The sequence below is a fragment of the Meles meles genome, chromosome 14 (assembly GCF_922984935.1).
Source record: "Meles meles chromosome 14, mMelMel3.1 paternal haplotype, whole genome shotgun sequence".
Taxonomy (NCBI): Eukaryota; Metazoa; Chordata; class Mammalia; order Carnivora; family Mustelidae; genus Meles; species Meles meles.
This window is the reverse complement of record NC_060079.1, coordinates 9,092,318-9,115,324: the sequence shown is the minus strand read 5'-3', so window position 1 is coordinate 9,115,324 and position 23,007 is coordinate 9,092,318. Positions and strand designations below refer to the sequence as shown.

At 41.2% G+C, this 23,007-nt stretch overlaps 1 protein-coding gene across 4 annotated transcripts in view; it reads left to right on the top strand.

Moving 5' to 3' along the window:
* USP12 (ubiquitin specific peptidase 12) overlaps window positions 1–23,007 on the top strand; it is a 161,379-nt gene that overhangs the window by 130,394 nt on the left and 7,978 nt on the right. For all 4 annotated transcript variants that reach the window (XM_045978535.1, XM_045978536.1, XM_045978533.1 and 1 more), the window contains 3 exons: window positions 4,498–4,727; window positions 10,230–10,306; window positions 10,424–10,507. In XM_045978535.1, coding sequence (XP_045834491.1) covers window positions 4,515–4,727; window positions 10,230–10,306; window positions 10,424–10,507 — 374 coding nt within the window. In that variant the 5' untranslated portion in view covers window positions 4,498–4,514. The remainder of the gene's footprint in view (window positions 1–4,497; window positions 4,728–10,229; window positions 10,307–10,423; window positions 10,508–23,007) is intronic.

Below are 23,007 nucleotides of genomic sequence, written 5' to 3'. Positions count from 1 at the left end.
TGGGTCTTAGTAGCACACGTAGTTCACGCTATTGTTTGGGCCCAGATTTCTTCCCATGTTGTCGTAGCTGTTTCTGCCCCTGTTGTTCATTTGGTAGGTCGTTCGTTCATTCATTCATACAACGTCAAGCACATCTAAATATGTGGCAGGCATTGTCCTGGGTGCTGGGGATACAGCAGTGAATGAGACAGAAAAGATCCTTATTCTCAAGAAACCTGTATGTACCTAGCGATGCTTCAGGTGATGCAGAGAGATACTAATATAAATATGTAAGAATAGGGGCACCTGGGTGGCTCAGCGGGTTAAAGCCTCTGCTTTCGGCTCAGGTCATGATCCCAGGGTCCTGGGATCGAGCCCCACATCCGGCTCTCTGCTCCGCAGGGAGCCTGCTTCCTCCTCTCTCTCTGCCTGCCTCTCTGCCTAGTTGTGATTTCTCTCTGTAAAATAAATAAAATATTAAAAAAAAAAAGAAATATGTAAGAATATATATTTAAGGATTGGTCTTCCTTAAGTGAGAAATAATTACAAATAACACCTACTAAATAGATGTGAGTGAATAATTCCCATGTTCATTTTAATCCTGTTTCTCCAAAAGAGCGTAAAAGATTTTTGTTTTAATGAAAGCTGTTTCTGAATTATGAAGAACACAAAACATTTTTAAGTGTTGATTTAGTCCCCCCCCCCTTTTTTTTGCATTAATGTTGCAGCCGTTTGGGACTTTAATAATTTATACCTTTCATATTCATTTATTTAATAATGAAATTGTCCCATTAGACTGTCAGTTCCATGATGAGGGGAACCCATTTGTTTTTGCTCACCATTGTATTCCCATCATGTAATCTGGTTCCTGGCATGTAGTAGGTACTTACTAAATATTTAATGAATGAATGAGTGAATGAGTGAATTTGTTTAATTTGCCAAAGCAACTTTGAAGCCCACCTTTCCCATCATGCTACTTAGCAGAAAAGAAAGCAAACCATAAGGAAACCAAGATTTTAGAAATTAAATGTAATACAGTTTACAGGTCTTGTCTGTGGCCATTTAGTTGATGTCTGGCACATTTACTATACTGTGTTTATATAAAATGGACTGTAAATTATTTTAAATATTTCAACAAAATGCTTGAAGAGTATTTTCTGGTTTACTTTATATCTCATTTCCAGAGTGTTCAAGTCATTTGAGGTATGTCTGTGAATGTGAAGTCCTTGGTCTGTGTTAAAAGAACAACATCTAAAAAAAGATGTTTCAGGTTTTAAAAAAACAAAAGTATTTGCACATTTTTGCTTTATAAATTATTTTGAAAGACATGCATAGATGCTAAAATAACTTCTAACAGGAAAAAAAATGAGACTTCTTTATTGTTTATTGTTTTTTCTTAACCAGAAAATTTTTTATTTATATCTTTTTAGTTATTTTCTAATTTTATAGCTTATTTTAAATATTCACGGCAAAAATATATTCATTAAAACTTTGGTTAGAGGGGCGCCTGGGTGGCTCAGTGGGTTAAGCCGCTGCCTTCGGCTCAGGTCATGATCCCGCAGTCCTGGGATTGAGCCCCACATGGGCTCTCTGCTCAGCAGGGAGCCTGTTTCCTCCTCTCTCTCTGCCTGCTTCTCTGCCTACTTGTGATCTCTGTCAAATAAATAAATAAAATATTTTAAAAAATTAAAAAAAAACTTTGGTTAGAAAAAACTTGATTTCGTGGAAAAGAGACTACTTTAGACTGTGGCATTGAGCCATCTATAGAAATCCAGCATATAGAGTAAATTGTTCATATCTCACTTTAACTAGGCCCTTAGAGTTTTTATAAAATATTTTTACTGGTCCTCTCCCATTATCCTTCCTTTTAGATTCCTCGCTGACTTTTCTAATTTGTTCGTATTTTCCTTGAACCCTAATCAACTCCAGCATATTTCCTTCTTAGCAGATGTGGGTGGTTCTTTTGTGACCTGGGGATGGTTGAGTAAGTGAGAGATGAAAAGGGGACTTTTAAGGGTGTCTTGTACACTTCTGGAAGCTGCCCAGACCAGACAATCAAAGTGTCTGGATTGGTGAAGGAGTCGGAATGGACAAAGAGACCACGAATCAGGCCTTTAGTAGGTGAGGGGAAGTTGGCAGATGACCACAGAAAGAAGGGGGTTCAGGGTAGTATGGCCAGACCTCAACAGCTTTTTTGACTGAGGGCGAGTTTTTCATATGCAAAGCAAAGTGTAATGATTTAGAAGTGGCTGCAGGGAGCTCAAAAATGCCTGAGGCTGAAGAGATGGAGAGTCTAGAACAGAACGTTGTTTCTGGAGGGAGCAGCAGAAAGGGTTGAGAAAGAAGAAAATCCCAAGGATGAGGAAGGAAATAAGAAACAATAAATGACTCCGAGTAATAGAGGATGGGAGAGTGGGGTTGGGAGGTAGACTAGTATTTTCAGGGATGAGGCATCATTGCACTGAGAGGCAAAGTGAAAGGTAATTGACTTCAGTTACCCCAGCCTTGCCTAGACCCGTCCAGTGGTGGAACCATCTAAGGATTCTGACCATGACTTGGTTTGGTCTCAGGAAGATAGAGTAGACAGCTGGGAGGTTTTGCAGTGAGCTATGTCAGTGTTGGGAGTGACACACAGACTCCTGCCCGCAACAGGGGATGGGTAATGGTGTCACAGTCTCTTGGATCTGTCCCTCATGGGCAAAAACCACTGGACACAGAATACCAAATTATCGTCAGTTAGATGTTAACTCCACACAGGCTAATGCAGTATCTCTCAGGACTCAAGGCTTTCATTGTTCTAAACATAAAGGGTTTGTTCAAGCTAATCAAATCCCTCAGGACAAGATTACAGAAGAGAAGTGGGGAGTGGCTCTAACTGCATTTCTATTACTGAGTTTGACTTGGACTCCAAAAAAGAGGTTTAGTAAATTGCCTGTGACATACATGTAATGAAGGTCAAACCATCCTAGGAAGCCAGACAGTCTTGCTCGAGCAGCCGCACCTCACATCTGAGGCTCCTTACAGGTCTTTCTGGCACCAAGAGTGAAATGAGTCTTTGTTTGTTTTGACTGTTCCTCCCAAATCCGCATTTTCACTAGTTCCCATTCTGTTTGTACAGTAACTTTGCAAGAGAAGATGGTATTCCGTTTTACAGACCAGAAAATCAAGGCCTTTTTTATTACCCTAAGATTGAACATTTTCTCACATTTTTTAACTTTTTGAATTTTGTTTCTATAAATTGTTGATTTCCACACTTGATATTTCCTTTTGTATAAACTCTTTGTGTTGAAGCTGTTAATAGTTTTTATGTTTTTTTAGAACTTTTTCAGTGATTTCTAATGCACAGAAACTTAATTTTATGCCGTCATAACTGTAGCTCTTCTAAAATGTAATTTTTTTGTTCTTTTTATCTTAGACTTTCCCTAAGTTTTGTTCCTAATTTGTTGTCTTTTATTTAAAAAATGTTAGCTGTAATATCTTTGGAATTTATTAAATGTGCCTTGAGGATCTAAAGGTGAAATATTGCTGGCCAGCTCATCTTCTCAGTGTGTTTGATGGCTGAGCGGCAGGTGCGCTTGTGGGGCTGGGCCTCCCTGGGCAGACTGCTTTGTCTGCAGCTCAGCCGGCCTCGGGACTGCCTGCTTTGTGTCCTGGGCCTGCCACTTCCTGGCCGCAAGACTTTCCCTCTCTGATCCCGTTCCCTCCTTCGGAAGATGACAATTACGGAGTCACAGAGTTGTTAAAAAGATCAAATGCTACACTGCCTGTGAAGTCCTTACCTTTCAGTTTCAGGTGGTGTAATGTCCAGTGCTGGGTATAAAGCAGTTCATGTTAGTGACTGGTTTTCGGTGATACTTCTTCATTTGTATAGTTACAGGGAACATTTCACAGAGTTACAAAATCTCAGTCTTAGAGACTGTCTGGATTGAATAGATAATTTGTGATACCGCTGTTTCCTAGATCTGACTGCAGATCAGAGTCCCCTGGAGGAACTTTGGAAAGTTCCAGGTTCCAGGCCTCACCTCAGACTGAATCCCTAGAATGCATGGCCCAATCATTGTCATTTCCACAGCCTTTCTGTGTAGTTCTTACCCAGCTGGCTTCGCCTTGGCAAGAGGTTGTCCAGCTTCTGTTTTAAAACCTGCTGTGTCAAATAAATAAATATATAAAAAAATAAAACTTGCCATGTTATAATCTTTGTGGAATAATCAGGAGCTAATAAAAGGCAGTTGTTTCTGATTTCTTCCATATATTAGGTAAACGTGTAAGGGTAGTTTGCCCTTTTCTCGTGGATCACTTAATATTGTTGCTTTAAAAAGAAAATCCTCATTTGTCTTAACTGTATTTTCTCCAAGTTTAGTCATATGTTTTTGTGAAAGATAATCTGTTTCTTGTACATGACTGACAATACCAGACATTTGTATTTAGTTCTGATAGAATGTTGGATATTTGTTTTAAATCTAGTTTTAATCAGGTTATTAATTTTGAAGTAATTCTCTAATATATTTTTATTTTTAGAACTTTTTGATAACTACATGCAGCAAGATGCCCATGAATTCTTAAATTACCTACTAAATACAATTGCTGATATTTTACAAGAAGAAAGAAAGCAGGAAAAACAAAATGGCCGTTTACCTAACGGTAATATTGACAATGAGAACAACAACAGCACACCAGACCCAACGTGGGTTCATGAGATTTTTCAGGGAACACTGACAAATGAAACCAGATGTCTTACTTGTGAAACTGTAAGTATGTCATAAAATTTTGTATAGAGCAGATTTAATTCATTTTTATTAAAACTTCTTAGAGGATGAGAGATGAACATGAAGGTTGTAATTTCTTAGGTATAGCATAAATGAGTTATCGAAGCTGTACTTGCCAGTTGAAAGGACTCGGTATGCTCTATAGTAATGCTGCTTATTAACAGTGAGTACCTGAGCTGACAGAAAAATACTTACCATGGTTTGGACCGTAGTTGACCCTTGAACAACAGGGGTTTAAACTGCATGGGTCCACTTATTTGTAGATTTTTTAAAAATTTATTTTATTTTATTTTTTTGTATACATATAGTACTGTAAATGTGAGGTTTTTAAAAATGATTTTCTTAACATTTTCTGTAGCTAACTTTATTATAAATACATACTATGATACATAGTATCATAGTTAACACAAAGTGTGTGTTAATTAAGTTTTTTGTTATCAGTAAGGCTTCTGGTCAACAGAAGGCTGTAAGTAGTTAGCTTTTTGGAGACTCAGAAGTTACACATGATTTTCAACGGCGGCGGCATGGGTAGGAGGTTTCGGTGCCCATCACCCCCCTGCATTGCTCAGGGGTCAACTGTATTTGTTTTTATTTCAGTGTAAGAGGCCATAGAGTCATGTTCTGGAAATTGTGTGTCTGTGTCTTACTTAGTTCATAAGAAACTTACAGGTCAGGGAGGTACATTAATTTGTTTTCCCTTTCCCTGCAGTTGTGTTTATTGTTGATTGTTGGAATAAAAACTAAAGCATACTGTGTACACTCAAGCAGGGGAAAGTACCCACTTGCTGGATACTTCGTAAAGATGAGCGGTAGGGAAGAAGCCTGAAAATGGATTTTATGTGGGGTCAGATAGCCCAGTCCTTTCGTTGTATCATTACCTTGTTAAGACGTTTACATTTTTAAAGAATATGTCCTTTATAAAAAAAAATAACATTTCTCATAGTGAGTTTATCTAATGTTTCCTTCTAACTGAGATTCAGGTATGCATTCTTGACTGGAGTAGTTCAGTTAATATGTCTTTCTCAGGGTCTCCCGTGTGGGCACACAATATCCGTCTGCCTCTCTTGGGTAAAATTTTGATCTCTCATTCGAGGTGTTGTTCACTTTCTCTGGTTGATAATGTCTTGTCTTTATGCCTTGGTAAAGGCAGTCTGTGGGGAGACACTAATATCTTGTTCATCAGAATCTCCCGCAACATTTAGCATCCACTCAGGTCCAGTCCTACTATGATGGTTCTACGACAAGTCTTTAATAGCACAGAAGAGTAGAATCGTACATTGGAAAAGAGAATTCACAAGCAAGAAAAATAAGACAGATGTTTTATGGATGTTTGGAAGAATAGCATGGTTACTTGTTTGACTAAATCAGCTAAACATACCCTAGTATGTTGAGTGAGGCTAATAGGAAATTGTATTTTTTAATTAATGGACTTCAGAAAAATTGAGTAGAAAGTACAGAAAGTTCCCAACTATCTCTCTCCTTTCCTCCACTCTCCCCTATGATTCATGTCTTGCATTAATGAGGTACATTTGTTGCAGTCAATGGACCAATAATGATACATTATTATTATTATTATTTTAAGATTTTATTTATTTATTTGACAGAGAGCACAAGTAGGGGAAGCAGCAGGCAGCGGGAGAGGGAGAAGCAGGCTTTCCGCTGAGCAAGGGGCCAGATGTGGGGCTTGATCCCTCCTGGGATCATGACCTGAGCCGAAGGCAGATGCTTAACCGCTTAACTGACTGAGCCACCCAGGCGCCCCAAGATACATTAACTAAAATCTGTAGTTCATATTTTGAGTTCAGTCTTAGTGTTGTCTGTTCTGGGGTTCCATATGTTTTGACAAATGTATAATGACACGTGTCTGTCATTACAGTATCATATAGAGTAGTTTCACTCTGTGTTTCACAAATTCATCCCTCCTTCCTCTCCAAATCCCTGGCAACCACTGATCATTTTATTGCCTCCATAGTTTGACTTTTCCAGAATGTCGTATATTTGGAATCATAGAGTAAGTAGCTTTGTAGCTCATTTCTTTTTATCACTTAATTATATTTCATTATGTGGATATACTGCAGTTTATCCATTCACTTATTGAAGGAACACCTGCCTCCCAAGTTTTGATGATTATTGCTTTGTCTGCTCTGGGCCTCTTGCCTCTCCATATTAACTGTAGAATCACATAAAATTTAAAAACTAGTATTATCCACAAGGTAGTGTGCTGTGATTTCAAAGGGGATTGCCTTGACTCTATAGATGAAGTTGGGAAAAACTGACGTCTTGACAGTCTTGAGAGTAACTGTCCATTTACATGGACTGTACATTTATCTACATCTTCCTTGATTTAGAAAGAAATAATCTTGTAGTTTTCACGTCAATCTTGTACATATTTTATTTTGTTATGTTTGTATAGATGAGTGTGGGGTTTTTTTTGTTGTTTGTTTTTGGCTCTAATGTAAGTAATATTGTAGTTTTTCTCTCTCTTTCTCTCTCTCAAAGCAAATGGTGACTGTTTTGATTCCACCATGAATTAAAAGATAGGGTCTTTAAATAGAACAATGACCTATACCGATGAGTGATCTATTGACTGTTGACTATGCATTGATCTGTTTAACTATAATCAGGCATTTGGAAAATGATAGTTGTCAGTAGTGTAATTTTAGTTAATGAAAGACACAGTAGTAATAAATAAAATTCTTTTGTGGAAATACATTTTTATTGGTGACCCTCTCTCACATCAAGTGAAAGAGGTATAATTGAGTGTTTGAATATATTAACATGCTGTGAAGATGTTTTTGGGTTAGAGTAAGGATTATAGCTCATTGCTGCAGCCATTAGTTAATTGTAGTAAGGGTTTGGGCAATGTTTGATGGCAGGAATTGATCTCAGTACTCATATTTATTCAAGCTAACCAACTCCATCTATTTTTGAACACAAGTTTTGTAGGTCTTATAAAGAAGAATTTTATTGGAGCTGAGTTCTAAGCTTTAGGAAGTAAATATATTGTCCAATTATTAGAGCAGTGTTTTGGTTGGAATAGTAGGTACAATCAGAGAATTTGGCAGTTGCTTTTGATGTTTGATATGATGGAGTTTGGTCTGTGTTAGAAGATATGTATAATTCATCCTCTTCGATAAAACAGAAAATAGTGAAATTTGCTTAGCATGTTGAGAAATGCAGTAATAGGTGAAGCTGGCAAAGATTTGGGAGGGCTTTGGGATACTGTGATGTAAGGTCTTTGAAGTTTATATTACAGACTGAGGATGATGGTAGTGAGGATTAGATGGAGAAAGTGATATCACCCATCCTTGTTTTGCTCAAATATTTATTAATTTTATTTGTAACGGATGGATAGTGATCCTTCCACCCATTCCTTGCTAGCTAGGTCCTCCTGTGGTCTGCACCTTATGTATTTGCAGATAGTCTCCCAAGAATTAAGGGTATGAATTGAGAATATTTCCTCAAAATCTTAATCGTCATCTTGCAGACTCAGTAAATGATCATTAGTACCATGCCTTTATCAAATTCAGCTAGAGGAATGAAATTGAGAATTCCTCAGAGTGAATATGTAGCATTTCTTCATTTAGTTTTGTACAACTATTTGAGTACCAACTATGCCAGGTAGAAGATGGGTAGAGGTTGACGGAAGATGAGTAAGACCTCGATTCTGATCTCAGGATGCTCATAGGTGAGCATGCAGGCTTTCCAACAGATAGGTAATTCCAGTACAGTATGTTGTAGCTCAAGTAAGCATGAGTCCGTTGGAGCTGGACAGCAGCGGAGCTGACCTGTCCAGGTGGGAGTGGGACGGAGTTGTGAAGGTTCAGAGTGGGCTTCCTGGAGACTGTGTTCGTACGGCAGCTGTTAGTAACACAGTTGTTAATGTCCCAGTTGGTAGAAGGTTGGGTTTCTGTAACGGCACCCTCTTCTTGTGTTCTTCTGTTCTTTGATACTCTCTCCGGGTCCCATTCTTTTCCTGCTGTTTATCCTTCAAATGTGGGCTTCCTCCAGGCTTTTGTTTTGGGCTGCTTCTCGCTCTGCCGTGGGAGGGTCATGTTCCAATTTGTTATCGCCTGTGCTAATGACTCCCCGCCCTCATCTCCAGCCTACCTGGCTTTACTGAGTCTTCCACATCCTGGGTGTGACCTGACGTTAGGACAGGGAGTCCAACAACAACCTGATGTGTTTACAAACACTTTGAAGAGTTAAATACTGCCCCACTTGATAGTGTGCCGGAACCAACACTACTGTAAACCCAAACATAGTAACGCAGATATATCCAGGTGATCCAGAACAATCCTTATGTCAAATTTTGTATGCTGTAATAAAGATGAAAATCTTAAAGGAAGACCCCTGAGGCAGTGCCTGAGAACCACAAACCTCATTTTGAGAAACACCAGACTCTCTAATCTTTATTTCTCTTTAGCCTACACTTAAGGCCCTGCTCAGTCTGGCTTTCTTTCGCCTGTCTGTCCCATACTATCCCGCGACATCCTACCCCCTTTCTCCCAAAATGGGCTGATTCTTTTTCCTTAGCACCTCACGTTCCCTTTCCTCTCTCTGTGTTGTCCTTCTTACTCTCTTTTTCACTGAATCTTTTGAGACCCAGATCATTCCCCTCGTGGTGTCCCTAGACTGTGCGTACAGGGTACTCATAGCTACTCCTATTTGCAGACGTACATAGTATGTACAGCCACGTAATCTGTGACAAGTTAATGATGCTGACCTTATAAAATCGATGCGCTGTTGAAGCAGGAAGGCATTTACTGCACTGGGCTTATAGCCCTTGTGGGTGAGAGGTATAGTCAGAGATCTCCTGTTGTGTGCTAACCTTAAGCATAGAGTCTTTGAAGGGAAGAGCTAGGAAAATTGATGTCTGAAGTTCTGTCCTAATCCAATTCAAATGAATAAGTAATAACTTGAATTTTTTTTAATCAGATGAGTTACCCATAATTCAAACAGAACTTTATGTTAGATTTTTTTTTTTTTAAGAAGAAGAAGGATTAAAGGAGGTCATCAATGAAGACCTATAATTTGGTCGTCAATGAAGATTGTAATTTGGCATTTTAGGCAAAATTATTTCCTTGAATGATAAAACAGCACAGGTGTGATGCCCTTTGCCAAGTGTCCCCATTCAGTCTTAGCCCGTGTTTTTTTAAGAATTAGTATATATGGGCAGTTTGTTTCATGTTTCACCATAATACCAAGGTTTTGGAAAATAATGGGATTTCACATCCTCATCTTTGCCAGAAGGGGAATCAGTCACAAGTGGACTTTGCTGTTTAACCTGTACGTGTGTTGAGAGTCCTTTACTCAGTGTCCTTTTGGATAATCCAGGTCCAGTGGATTTCTTTTGAACTCGGGGGAGATGAATTCTTCATGTACTTACTACTACTAATAGAATGAATGCATTTAATTCTGTCACTTCAGAACAATGATTTACTGACAGTTAAAGACATCAAAGGTAATTCCCTATTTTTACAGATAAGCAGCAAAGATGAAGATTTTTTAGACCTTTCTGTTGACGTGGAACAAAACACATCGATCACTCACTGCCTAAGGTAACTGGAGAGTTACTTATTTTGAAGTTTAATGAATATCTTTGGTTTAGAGTACTTTTAAATGAATACACAGTTTTCTGGTAGAGACAAAATAAATTTATCTTGAATTTTACACAGGGGTTTCAGCAACACAGAAACTCTGTGCAGTGAATACAAATATTACTGTGAAGAATGTCGCAGCAAACAGGAAGCACACAAACGGTAATGTAGCGCTTTTAAAATTTGGTAGCAGTTCTCTGGCAGTGCAGTGGGTCACGTAGATGGGCTTTTCTAGCTGAAAGTTATGCCTGAAAATCTACAGAGTAAAAATGCCTAGTTTTATCATTAAGTAATTAAGACTCACTAAGTTATTACTGGGTAAGCAACAGGCAGCTCTTCAACCGCCAGTGATTTTCTCCACTTAATGAAAGTTGTTTAAGAATCATCAACCAGGGGGCGCCTGGGTGGCTCAGTGGATTAAGCCGCTGCCTTCGGCTCAGGTCATGATCTCAGGGTCCTGGGATTGAGCCCCGCATCGGGCTCGCTGCTCAGCAGGGAGCCTGCTACCTCCTCTCTCTCTGCCTGCTTGTGATCTCTCTCTCTCTGTCGAAGAAATAAATAAAATCTTTAAAAAAAAAAAAAAAAAAAGAATCATCAACCAGTACAGTTAAAATACTTGACTTTGAAGCTTGCCTGCTTTATGTAAACTTGATCTTGGTGAGGAGAAAGAGTGGGGAAGATCCTTTTCCTCGCCTCTACTGTCGCTTTTGCTAGCCCCACGTAGGATCTTATACTCTCTCTCATTTGGTATTTGGTGTCAAGGAATGGAGTCGCGTCATCATTCTTGTTATTTTACTTTTTATTTTGGAACAATCTCAAGCTCGAAGAAAAGTTGTATGGACAGTACCAAGAATGCTTTTTTACCCGAAACCACTCAAAAGTAAGGTATGATGTCCCATGATCGTGGACACGTGAGTGGCTGTTTCCTACCAACAGGGAAGTTTCCCTATTGCCATAGTCACCCCCCTGGGGCAAGTCACGCTGACATGTTAACTGTTCTAGTGGAAGGTATTTCATTAGCATGGATGTCCCAGTACTGTCCTTTCTGGAACAAAAAGATCCAGTTCAGAAACACACGTTACCTTTAGTATTCATGTCTCTTTTGTCTTTTTACATTTGGAACAGCCTTTTCTTGGCTTTAAAAATCTCGACACTTTTGAAAATTATAGATTATTTTATAGATTGTCCCTCTTTGGTTTCATCTCAAAGATCGTCCCTCTTTGTGTTCTTATGATGAGGTTCAGGTTATGTATTCTGGTGGGCATCTCACAGAGGTGATGCTCTGTTCTCCTTGGATCCTCTTATCCATGATTCTGATTTGTCTCGCGTGTGGGGTCCCTCAGACCGCTCCTGAGACACATGGAAGGACTCAAAGATTCTGTGTGTGTGGTCAGGCCCATAGCCAAGACTCGTTATAGGGAAAGATGGCAAAGCATCTCCGCAGAGCAGAAAGCCAGGGGAGCTTCCAAGAGTTCAGTGCCGGGGTGTCCTGCAAGACACACTAACTTCCTTCAGCGCTGACTAGGACATGGGGGAGGTGTCGTCTCCCTCGGAGGCTCATTACAGACCCAGTGTCCAAGGTTTTAAACTCAGGGCCGGGCCTGTAGGTACCCCTCTGTCTAGCAATGTTCCAGAATTCCAGACTCTCCAAAGGAAAGGAGGTATTGAGTGTAAACCATATTGTTTGTCCAGACAGTTTAGGCCTGTTGAGACACCCCCATCATTTAGGGAATGGTGGGAACACTCCTCAAATCCAAATTCTCATATGTTAACCAAGGACCGTCCTTGCCAGCAGGCCTTTCCAGAAAGGATAGTGTGAGGCCTGCGAGGTTAACGCTTTCCTGCCCATCCAGTTACTGGTGCTGTTCTCTTTGAGGACTTGACCGTGGTGATGTCTCCCAGAGGTCTTCACTGTTAAGCAGTGGTTTTGTCCATTTATATAATTCATAAGTATTTTGTATGGAGGTATTTTGAGGTTGTAAATATACCCATTCCTCATCAGACTTCTAATTTTTTTCATTTTCTAAATCTCAGCATGGACTCAAGGAATTTTTTTTTTTTTTTTTTTTTTTTTATTCAGTGGGTTATGCTTCATTACCATTTGGCCAGTGGGGGACCCCTTCAAGCTGTCACCCGTGTCTTTTTGTCATGTCCCATATTCTTGAGTGACTCTTCACGTCACAGCTTAACAAGATGTTCCATGCTCATCTTGTACTCTCCTTGCCCCGACTCTGGTATCAGCCATTTATCCCAGGAGGCCTGCTTTCTTACAGGAGGACGATGATGTTTAGGAAACAGGTCTTTGGTATATAGGTATGCTCACTGATACCAGGATGTCTGTGTTCCTGAGCACCCTCGTGAAGAGAGCTGGATGGTGTGTGTGCGTATGTGTGTTCTCCACACATACTCACGTCTACCTGTCTATCTATGGATCTGTCTATATTGAGAAACCATGAAGTCACAGTTATATCCACAGTTTCAGCCGACACCATAGGGTTCATTCTAGTTTTGTCCTTTTTAATATTTGTAATTTCCTTCTGACAGTACAAATTGGTTCCCATTATCCTTCTGTATTTACTTACTTGGTTAGTGACCCTGTCCATAACTGATCTTATCCCCTCAACCGCCATGCGTGCCCACAACTCCCTGTTGCCCAGACATGCTCTCTGCTCTGTTCAGTCTTCTCTGTTCCCCTGCCTGCCCAGATGTCTACCCTGGAGGGCCCTACCTACCTAAATGGTTACACTGAAATGTTCATGAAAGGAAGAAGAACTTAGATTTTTAAATGACCGTATTTTTGTCTTTATTTTGGACACATGTGTCTATTAGGAAGGGAGATGTTTTAGGTGATGGGCCCAAGTAATCAAAACAGAGTACTCTTTGTCCCCTTCTATTAGTGAAGACGATTAGAGTACCTCCCCTAAGTTTGGTTATGTCATGGGGGTTGATAAATTAGATTAACCCTGAAAATGTTGTAGAAGATGCCTAAGACTGTTGGTTAAGGAAGATAGAGTTGAGGACTAAATGTGGCTAAGAGGAATGCAATGACAAACTTCTTCGGCTCCATGGAGGTAAGTGCGTCTGTGAGCAAAAGCTGATCTTCATCCAGAGTGACAAATAGCCAGACTTGAGTAAGTAGAAATTGTCCAGCAACTCCAGCTGTTTGTTCTGGAGACATCCATGTGATTTTAATGTAGTATTTAATAGTAGATCTTTTATTAAAATGCGTGGGAAATATATATACTCTGTTAAGAAATTAGAAAATACAGATTAAGTATACATCAGTTAAGAATCGTTATAAAAGCACTGTTAACATTTTTGTGTGTATTCTAGATTTTTAAAGAGTGTATGTGTGTACACATGTAATTCTTGAAATGGAATTGAATTCTTTGTACAGTTTTTATAATTTTTTTCCCTTAATAAATTACAGAGCTGTCAGTGAAAGTAGACTTTTACATCATTCTTCAGAGGCGCTGCATCGCACTTTTTATATGGGCACGCCGTAATCTACTGAGTTTCTAAATCTAATCGTTTCGATTGTTCCCTTCTTTCAGTGCTATAAGGCTTCGATAAACATGTTTTGTATGTATACCTCTACCCACACACACATTTTCACACAGGTTTTGGGCTGTTTCTACAGGATAAATTGTGTGTGGTTTATGGAAAGATCGCAGTACAGAAAGTATTTTCTACTGGGATCCGGCGTCAGCCCTTCTGATAGCTTCCATTGTGATATTGGGCAAGTCATTTAACCTTTTGGGTCTTATTGATTAGTTGCTATCTAAGATTCCTACTAGCTGTAAAAGTTTGTAGTTTCTAGTCTCAGAATAACAGAATAAGATAGTGGATATATAGATCATCATTCTTATTAAACAAAAATCATTTTGACATTAAAATGTTTCAGTCTGGGGGTGCCTGCGTGGCTCAGTTGGTTAGGAGTCTGACTCTTGATTTCAGCTCAGGTCTTGATATCAGGGTTGTGAGACCGAGCCCCCACGTGGGATTCCTCTCTCCCTCTCCTCCTATTCCCTTTCCTGCTTGCACACATTCTCTCTTTCAAATAAATAAATAAATAAACAAAAGGTTTCAGTCTGTTTGAAGGGCGAAAACCACATGATCACCTCAGGGGACAAAGAAAAGGCATTTGACAGAATTCAACACCTGTCTGTGATAAAAAACACTCAACAGACTAGGGATAGAAAGAACATACCTCAACATAATGAAGGCCCTCTATGACAAGCCCACAGCTAACATACTCAGCGGTGAAAACTGAAGAGCTTGTCCTCTTGGATCAGGAACAAGACAAGGATGCCTACTCTTGGCACTTTTATTCAATATAGTGTTGGAAGTCCTAGAGCAGTTAGGCAAGAAAAAGAAAGGAAAGACATCCAGATGGGAAAAGAAGTCAAATTATCTCTGTTCACAGATAATAAGATCTTGTACGTGGAAAACCCTAAAGATTAAACAACAACAACAAAAAGCCTTGTTAGAACTAGTGAGTTCAGCAGAGGTGCAGATACAAAATCAGCATGTGAAAGTCCATTGCATTTCTGTACACTAACTTGAACAGTTAGTACAATCTGAAAAGAAAATTAACAAAATAATCCCATTTACAGTAGTATCAAAAAAGAATAAAATATTTAGAAATTGATTTAACGGAGGCCAAAGACTGATGCACTAAAAAACTATAAGATATTGCTAAAAGAAATTAGCGAAGATAACAAATAAATGGAAAGATACTCCGTGTTTGTGAATTGCAAGACTTAATGTTAAAATGGTCATACTACCCAAAGCAGTCCGCAGATTCAGTTTAATGCCTACCAAAGTCTCAATTGCGTTTTCTGATGACATAGGGAAAAAAACATCCAAAATTCATATGGGAAATCTTAAAGGACTCTTAAAGCCAAAACAATCTCGAAAGAAAAAGCTGGAGATCTTATACTTTTTAACTTCAAAACATATTATAGAGCTACAGTAATCAAAGCAGTTTGGTAGTAGCAATAAGCCAGACATGTAGGCCAGTGGTATAGAATAGAGAGCCCAGCAGTAAATCCTCATTTATATAGTTAGATGATCTCCAAGAATGCCAGTGCTACAAATAGATAAAGTACAGTCTCTTCAGCACATGGTTTGGGAACACTAGATATCCATATGCAAAAGAATGAAGTTGGACCCTTACATACCATATACAGAACTTAACTCAAAATGGATTAAAGACCTAAACATAAGGCCACAACTATAAAACTCCTTAAAAAGGAAACACATGGGAAAATCTTCATGATGTCAAATTTGGTAATCGTTTCTTAAATATGACACCGAAAGCATAAGCAACGAAGGCAAAAATAGACAGGCAGGACCGTAACAAGCTCAAAAACTTCTGCATAACAAAAGAAACAATACATGGAGTGGAAAGGCATGAATGGGAGAAAATACTTGAAAACCAGTATGCAATAAGAGGTTAATATCCAGAATGCATGAAGATCTCCTATAGCTCAACAACATAAACCAATGACCCAGTTTAAAAATGGACAAGGAACTTGAATATTCTCCGAAGAAGATAAACAAATGGCCAACAAGCATATGAAAAGACCCTTAACATCACAGATCATCATCACGAATCAGAACCACTGTGAGGTATCCCCTCACACTTGTTAGGATGGTCACATCGGAAAAAGAAAGTAAGTGTTGGTAACGGGGAGAAATTGGAACCTTGTGCACTGTTGGTAGGAAGGTAAAGTGGTGCAGCTGCTGTGGAAAACAGTATGGCGGTTCCTCAGAATATGAAAAACAGAATTACCATCTGACCCAGCATTCTTGCTTCTAGGTACACACCCAAAAGAATTTGAAAACAGTGTATCGAAGAGATTATATGTACTCCTTTGTTTATTGCTGCAGTGTTCACGTTAACAAAGAGGTGGAAACAACTTAAATGTCCATCAACAGATGAATAGATAAAGAACATTGTGGGATGGACATATAGTGGATATTAGTCTGCCTTAAAGCAGAAGGACATTTGGTTATACCACCACGTGGATGGATCTTGAGTGTATTATGCTAAGTGAAAAAAGCTAATCACAAAAGCCAAAAAGACACACTCTAATCACAAAAAGACAATTTCTGGATGACTCCAGTTATATGAGGACTCTAAATAGTCACATTCCTAATTAGCAACAAGTAAAATGTTGGTTGCCAGGGTCTTGGGGGAGGGGCAAAGGAGAGTTGTTCAGTGGATGTAGAGTTTCAGTGTGCAAGATGAGAAAGTTCTAGAGATCTGTTGCACAACAATGGTGCTAACTGGAAACACTGCTATACTGAAAGGGTTAAGATGGTAAAGTTTGTGTTACGTGTTTTTTAACCACAGTAGAAAAAAGCACGTGGTTTGGCCTTCATTCAGACTCAGTATGTTCGTATATGCAGATAATGTGTTCTTCAAAACCAAAGGTTTCAGTCTTGGAATCCTGAAGAATGATTTTGGGAGATGTTACCATAAAAGAAGTATTCCATGATCAAATGAATTCGCTCTATAATAAAATTTCCTCTTTATTATTTATTCGTGCTTCATATTACAGAGTCTGAGAAGACTCACAGAATAGGAGGAATTTATCTTTTTATCTAGTTTTGTGCAGAATTTATCTGCACAGGGACCCTTTTACATGGCCCACCTGTTGAACTGTACACGGCCGTATACACCGGCTTGGCAGATGTAGGTGAACAGCCAGCCAGAAGCTAGTACCCAGTGGGAGGATAAAGCGCTTGGGGAAAAGCAAAGCCGCCCCCCCCCCACCCCCCCCCCACCCCCCCCCCCCCCGGGGAACTGGAATGCGAGGAATCCTAATCCCGATGACTTTGCTTCCCGTGGTGTTTTCCTGTCCTCTGGGCATGGGGCAGTAGGGGAGGTTTTTGAAACTGCTGGGCTGCCACTGCTCTCCGCCTTAGAGCGGCGTTCAGGGAGTGGCTGCACCGGGGCTGAGCCGGCCTGACTGGTTCTCTGCTACACGCCCTTCCTCTCTTCACTCCCCACTTCCAGGCCTGGGGCCGGCCGTGTGAGGCATCGAGGAAGACCTGTGCAGTGCCCAGGTCGGCAGCATCGAGGTGTCATGGCCTCTGACTCCTGTCTACTCTGGTCTAGTCATTGAGGTCCTTCCTGTGTCTGAGGGCAAGTTCTTCCATTTTGCTCCATTTTCACAACCAGCTCCGTGTCCGATTCTCCCACGTGCAGGTCCTCGTCACGGCTAGTGTCATGGTGGCAGCCTTGTGGCCACATGCCCAGTCACTCCTGGCATGTACCCTGCAACCCAGTGAGTCTGCTCGAACAGGATACCATAGACTGGGTGCGTTATAAGCGGCAGGGGTGTCCTTAGAGTTCTGGGGGCTAGCAGTCCAAAATCAAGGCGCCAGCATGCCCTGTGCCCGTGAGGGCCCTCTTCCTGCTTCCTTGCAGGTGCCTTCTCGCACCGCATCCGCACGTGGTGGAAGGATGCTGGCAGACTGTCTAGGGTCTCTGTTATAAGGATATCAGTTCCATTCCTTAGGGCTCCAACCTCACGACCTAAGCACCTCCCGAGGCCCTGCCTCCTGGTACCCTCACATTAGGTTTTGAACATGAGACCTTCTTGGGACTTTCAGGGCCTGACTTTCCTCTCAGTGCTGACAACTCAGTCATCTGGTGTCTTCCTCACCTGTAGTCTAGCCTCTGTTCCCCTCTCACTCCTTAGCCTGCCTACCCCAGGTAGGCCTTCTGGATGGGACAGGATATGAGAATAATGGGATTTCATGTGTGTACAACTACTAAACTCTTCTGTGTGGTCAAAACTTCTCTGCTGGGGTGCCTAGGTAGCTCAGGCAGTTAAATGTCTGCCTTTGGCTCGGGTCATGATCCCAGGGTCCTGGGATCGCCCCCCCCACCACCCGCTCAGCAGGGAGCCTGCTTTTCCCTCTCCCTTTGCTGCTCCCCTCCCTCGTTCTCTCTCTCTCTTTCTCTGTCAAATAAATAAAAATCTTCAAAAAAAAGACTTCTCTGCTAACAGAATTTTATTAAGTTCTTAGGTGCTTGTGCTAGGATATTAAATTTCTCTCTGGCAGAGTTTGCCTATTAGTGCCCTTTGGCCCACATTCACCGTACAGCCCTCTTTGCTGGGCTCACACGGCTTATACAGATGGGAAAATGTACTTTAAAGAAGTGGTTTCTGGCTTTTCTTGACCGGGGTGGGGAGGGGTGAAAAATCAAAACAGCAGACAGCTTTGGAACCTGGCACCTGTGTCCCTGGGGCCGTCTGCTGCCTCAGTGGAGTAGCTGGTATTCCGGTCCGGGAATGGGGGCAGACAGTGCCGGTCCTCCAGCGCCCCCACTCCTGTAGGATGCTCTCACTCCGGCTCCTCTCCGGGGGACTCCCCGTGGTCTGCTGCTGAGGGAAGCTCCCCAGAGTTTCTTTCCCGCAGTGGCCTTTGACCAGCTGATGGAGATGAGAGTGCGAAAGCCCAGTTACCTTGCTGTCTGTGCAGAGTAGTGAAATTCAGAGCTGAAGCTGCCCTCTGTACGACTTTTCCAGAGACCGAATCCTCAGCTGGCTTCTTCCCTTTCCTTCTTGGCTCCCTCCGGTCAGGGTCTGCTTCTGGCTAATAAGACCCTGAATAGGAAGGATGTGGCTGCTGCCCCTTCTACAGTGAACTGGTGTGTAACGCGGGCAGTGCATTTTTGCCAAGAAAATAAGTCTGCCCATCCCTGGCTGTCTAGAAAAATATTTGGATTAGGTTGGAAGAGGACATGCTTGTTTTTAAAAAATCACATTGCTGATAAGCATACGTTTTCTGCTGAGATGTAAAATTTCTGGAAAATTTAAGTGGGGGCAAGGTTTCTTTTCTTCAGGAGGAAAAGGACGCTATCTATTATTTTAAGATGCCCCTTATGTTATTATTATTACTTTGCTAATTTAGGAATATAAAGGAATCTTTCCATTTTTACAGTTATTGGTCTTTAGAAAGAACCTGAGGAACAAATAAAATTGCATTTAGAACTATTGTATCGGGGGCGCCTGGGTGGCTCAGTGGATTAAGTCGCTGCCTTCAGCTCAAGTCATGATCTCAGGGTCCTGGGATCGAGCCCCACATCGGGCTCTCTGCTCTGCAGGGAGCCTGCTTCCTCCTCTCTCTCTGCCTGCCTTTCTGCCTACTTGTGATCTCTCTCTCTGTCAAATAAATAAATAAAAATCTAAAAAAAAGAAAAAAAAAGAACTATTGTATCATCACCGACTGAGGTTTATATGTTGCTGGGTTCAGTTCGATAATGTTCTCTTGATTTTCATATCTTTGAAATATCATGAGGGGTATCATTAGTCTAATTTTCTTAAACCTCTGTCAGGTTTTGGTGTCAGGTTCATGCTGGTCTCAAAAATGAGTTGGTGATGGTTCCCTCTTGCATAAAGGGGCTTGTGTAAGGTGGGTGTGGGTACAGGCATATCTCGCTTTCTTGTGCTTCACAAATACTGCATTTTTTTTTTTTTTTACAAGTTGAAGGTTTATGGCATCCCTGAGACAAGCAAGTCTAGTAATGCCCTTTTTCTGACAGCATTTGTTGACTTTATATATCTCTGTCATATTTTGGCCATTCCCACGGTATTTCTGACTTTTTCATTATTATTACATTATTATTTCATTATTATTTCATTATTATTACATTCATTACAGTGATCTGTGATCAGTGATCTTTGATATCACTCTTGTAATTGTTAGGGGTACCATAGACCATGCCATACAAGATGATAAGCTTACCGGATACATGTGTGTGTCCTGAGTGCTCTGTCCACTGGCCATCCCCCCACCTCTTCTCCTCTCCTCTGGCCCCTCTGTTCCTTGAGACACAACGAAATTGAAATGAGGCCAGTTAGTAGCCCTACAGTGGCCTGGCTTCTAAGTGCTGAAATGAAAGGAAAAATCACATGTTTCTTACTTTGAATCAAAAGCTAGAAATGGTTAAGATTAGGGAGGAAGGCATGTTAAAAGCCAAGATAGACTAAAAGCTAGGTGTTTTGTGCCAAACCAGCCAAGTCGGGAATGCAAAGGAAACAATCTTGAAGGACATTAAAAGTGCTACTCCTGTGAGCATATGAATGATAAGAAAATGAAACAGTTCTGTTGCTGATACAGAGAAAGTTCGAGTGGTCTGGAGAGAAGAGCAAACCAGCTCCAGTATTCCTTTAAGCCAAAGCCTGACTCTGAGCAAGGCCCTAGGTCTCTGTGATTCTGGGAGGGCTGAGAGAGATGAGGAGGCTGCAGAGGGAAGTCTGAAGCTGCAGAGGCTGGTCCATGAGGTTGAAGGAAAGAACCAGCTCCGTAACAGAAAGTACGAGGGGAAGCAGCGAGGGCTGGGGGAGAAGCTGCAGCAAGTTCTCCAGAAGGTCCAGCTATGACAGCGATGAAAGCGGCTACACACCACAGCAGGTTTCCAGTGTAGACAAGACAGCCTTCTACTGGAAGAAGATGCCGTCGAGCACTTTCAGAGCTAGAGAGGAGAAGTCAATGCTGGCTCCACAGCTTCAGAGGACAGGCTGACTTACGTTCGGAGCTAATGCAGCTGGTGACTTCAGCTGAAGCCGGGGCTCACTGACCGTTCCGAAAACCCTAGGGCCCTTCAGAATGACGCTCAACCTACTCTGCCTGTGCTCTAGGAATGGGACGACGAAGCCTGGTGACAGCACGTCTGTTTACAACATTACTGAATATTTGAAGCCCACGTTTAAGACCTGCTGCTCAGAAAAAAAATTCTTTCAAATACTGCCGCTCGCTCACTGATACTGCGCCTGGTCTCCCAAGAGCTCTGATGGAGATGTGCAGTGAGATGAGTGTTTCCATGGCTGTTGACACGGCATCCATTCCATAGCCCACGAATCAAGGAGTCATCTTGACTTTCCAGTCTTATTCTTTAGGCAATACATTTCATAAGGCTCTAGCGGTCTAGAAAGTGATTCCTCTGATGGATCCGGGCAAAGTCAATTGAATCCTTCCTGGAATGGGATACTATTAAGAACAATTGGAAGAGGTCAAAATATCCACATTTGTTTGGAGTTTGGAAGAAGTTAATTCCCACCGTCCCTGAGGACTTGGAGGGGTTCAGGGCGTCCGCGGAGACAGTCACCGCAGAGGTGGTGGAAACAGCAAGAGAGCTGGAGTTAGAAGTGGGGCGAGAAGATGGGACCGCAGTGTTCGCCGTCTCATGACCAGACTTGAATGGACGAGGAGCTGCTTCTCATGGATGAATCAGGAAAGTGGATTCTTGAGCTGGAATCTGCTCCTGGTAGAGATGCTGTGAAGACTGTTGTAGTGACCACAAAGGATTTAGAATCTTACATCAACTTAGCTGAGAAAGCAGCTGCAGGGTTTAAGAGGACTGACTCTAATTCTGAAAGAAATTCTGTGGGTGAAACACTCGAGCAATGTCCCATACTACAAAGAAATCCTCTATGAAAGGAAGAGCCAGTCGGTGTGGCAGACGTTCTTGTCTTCCTTTAAGAAATTGCCGCAGCCCCACCTGGGTGGCTCAGTGGGTTAAAGCCTCTGCTTTCGGCTCAGGTCATGATCCCAGGGTCCTGGGATCGAGCTCCACATCGGGTTCTCTGCTCAGCCGGGAGCCTGCTTCCACCTCTATCTCTCTGCCTGCCTCTCTGACTACTCTTTGTCTGTCAAATAAATAATTAAAATCTTTAAAAAAAAAAAAAGAAAGAAATTGCCACAGCCCCCACCAGCCTGCAGTGGCACCGCCCTCATCAGTCAGCCACCATCAGCAGGGAGCCAGGACCCTGGTCCCCAGCAGAGAGATTGTGACTTGTTAAAGTTTTAGATGATGGTTTGCCTTTTTTAGCAAAGAGGTATTTTTTAATTAATGCATCTGCATTGTTTTTCTAGACATAATGCTGTTGCACATTTAATAGATACAGTATAGTATAAATCTAATTTTAGTATGCACTGGGAAACCAAATATTTCATTTCACTGGCTGTATTGCAATATTTACTTAACCGTGGTGTGGTCTGAAACAACTCACAGTATCTCTGTGATACGCCGGTCTCCTGGATTTTTCCAGTTTTTCACAATATAAGATAACTCTAGAAATTTTTTTTTGAGAAGTCTTGTATTTGAGATGATATATTTCCCTTTTAGAAGTGAGATTACTGAGGCAAAGACCATAAAGACTCTTACACTGCTGAATTTCTTTCCAGGAATGATTATCTGTTTATGTTTATTCTTACTAATGTTTTTCAAAGGTCAGAGTAGAATAGTAAATGTTTCTGGAGTAATAAGCTGCCCACCACATTTAAGATTTGTAGGATGCAGATTTACTATAATGCTACAAAATGATTTTTGTTTTCATTTCATTAGAGACACTGGCTTAGTAAATTTCATTTTTTAATTATGAAAAGCGTTTTGCTTCATTGAATACATACAAAATTCGGTTCCGCTACATTTGTCAAGTATCTGTCATGTGCCAGGCATGTTGTTCGATAGAGAAATAAAATGGGAAAAAAGAAAAAGGTTTCTACCTGTCAAGATTTCAGATCCTAGAAGAAGAGAAAGCCCCACAGTCATCTAAATACAGTGACTCCGCGAAGGGCCGACGGGGGATTGAAGGGAGGAGGTACCGATGCCGGGCTCGTCGTGTGAGTCGAGTCTT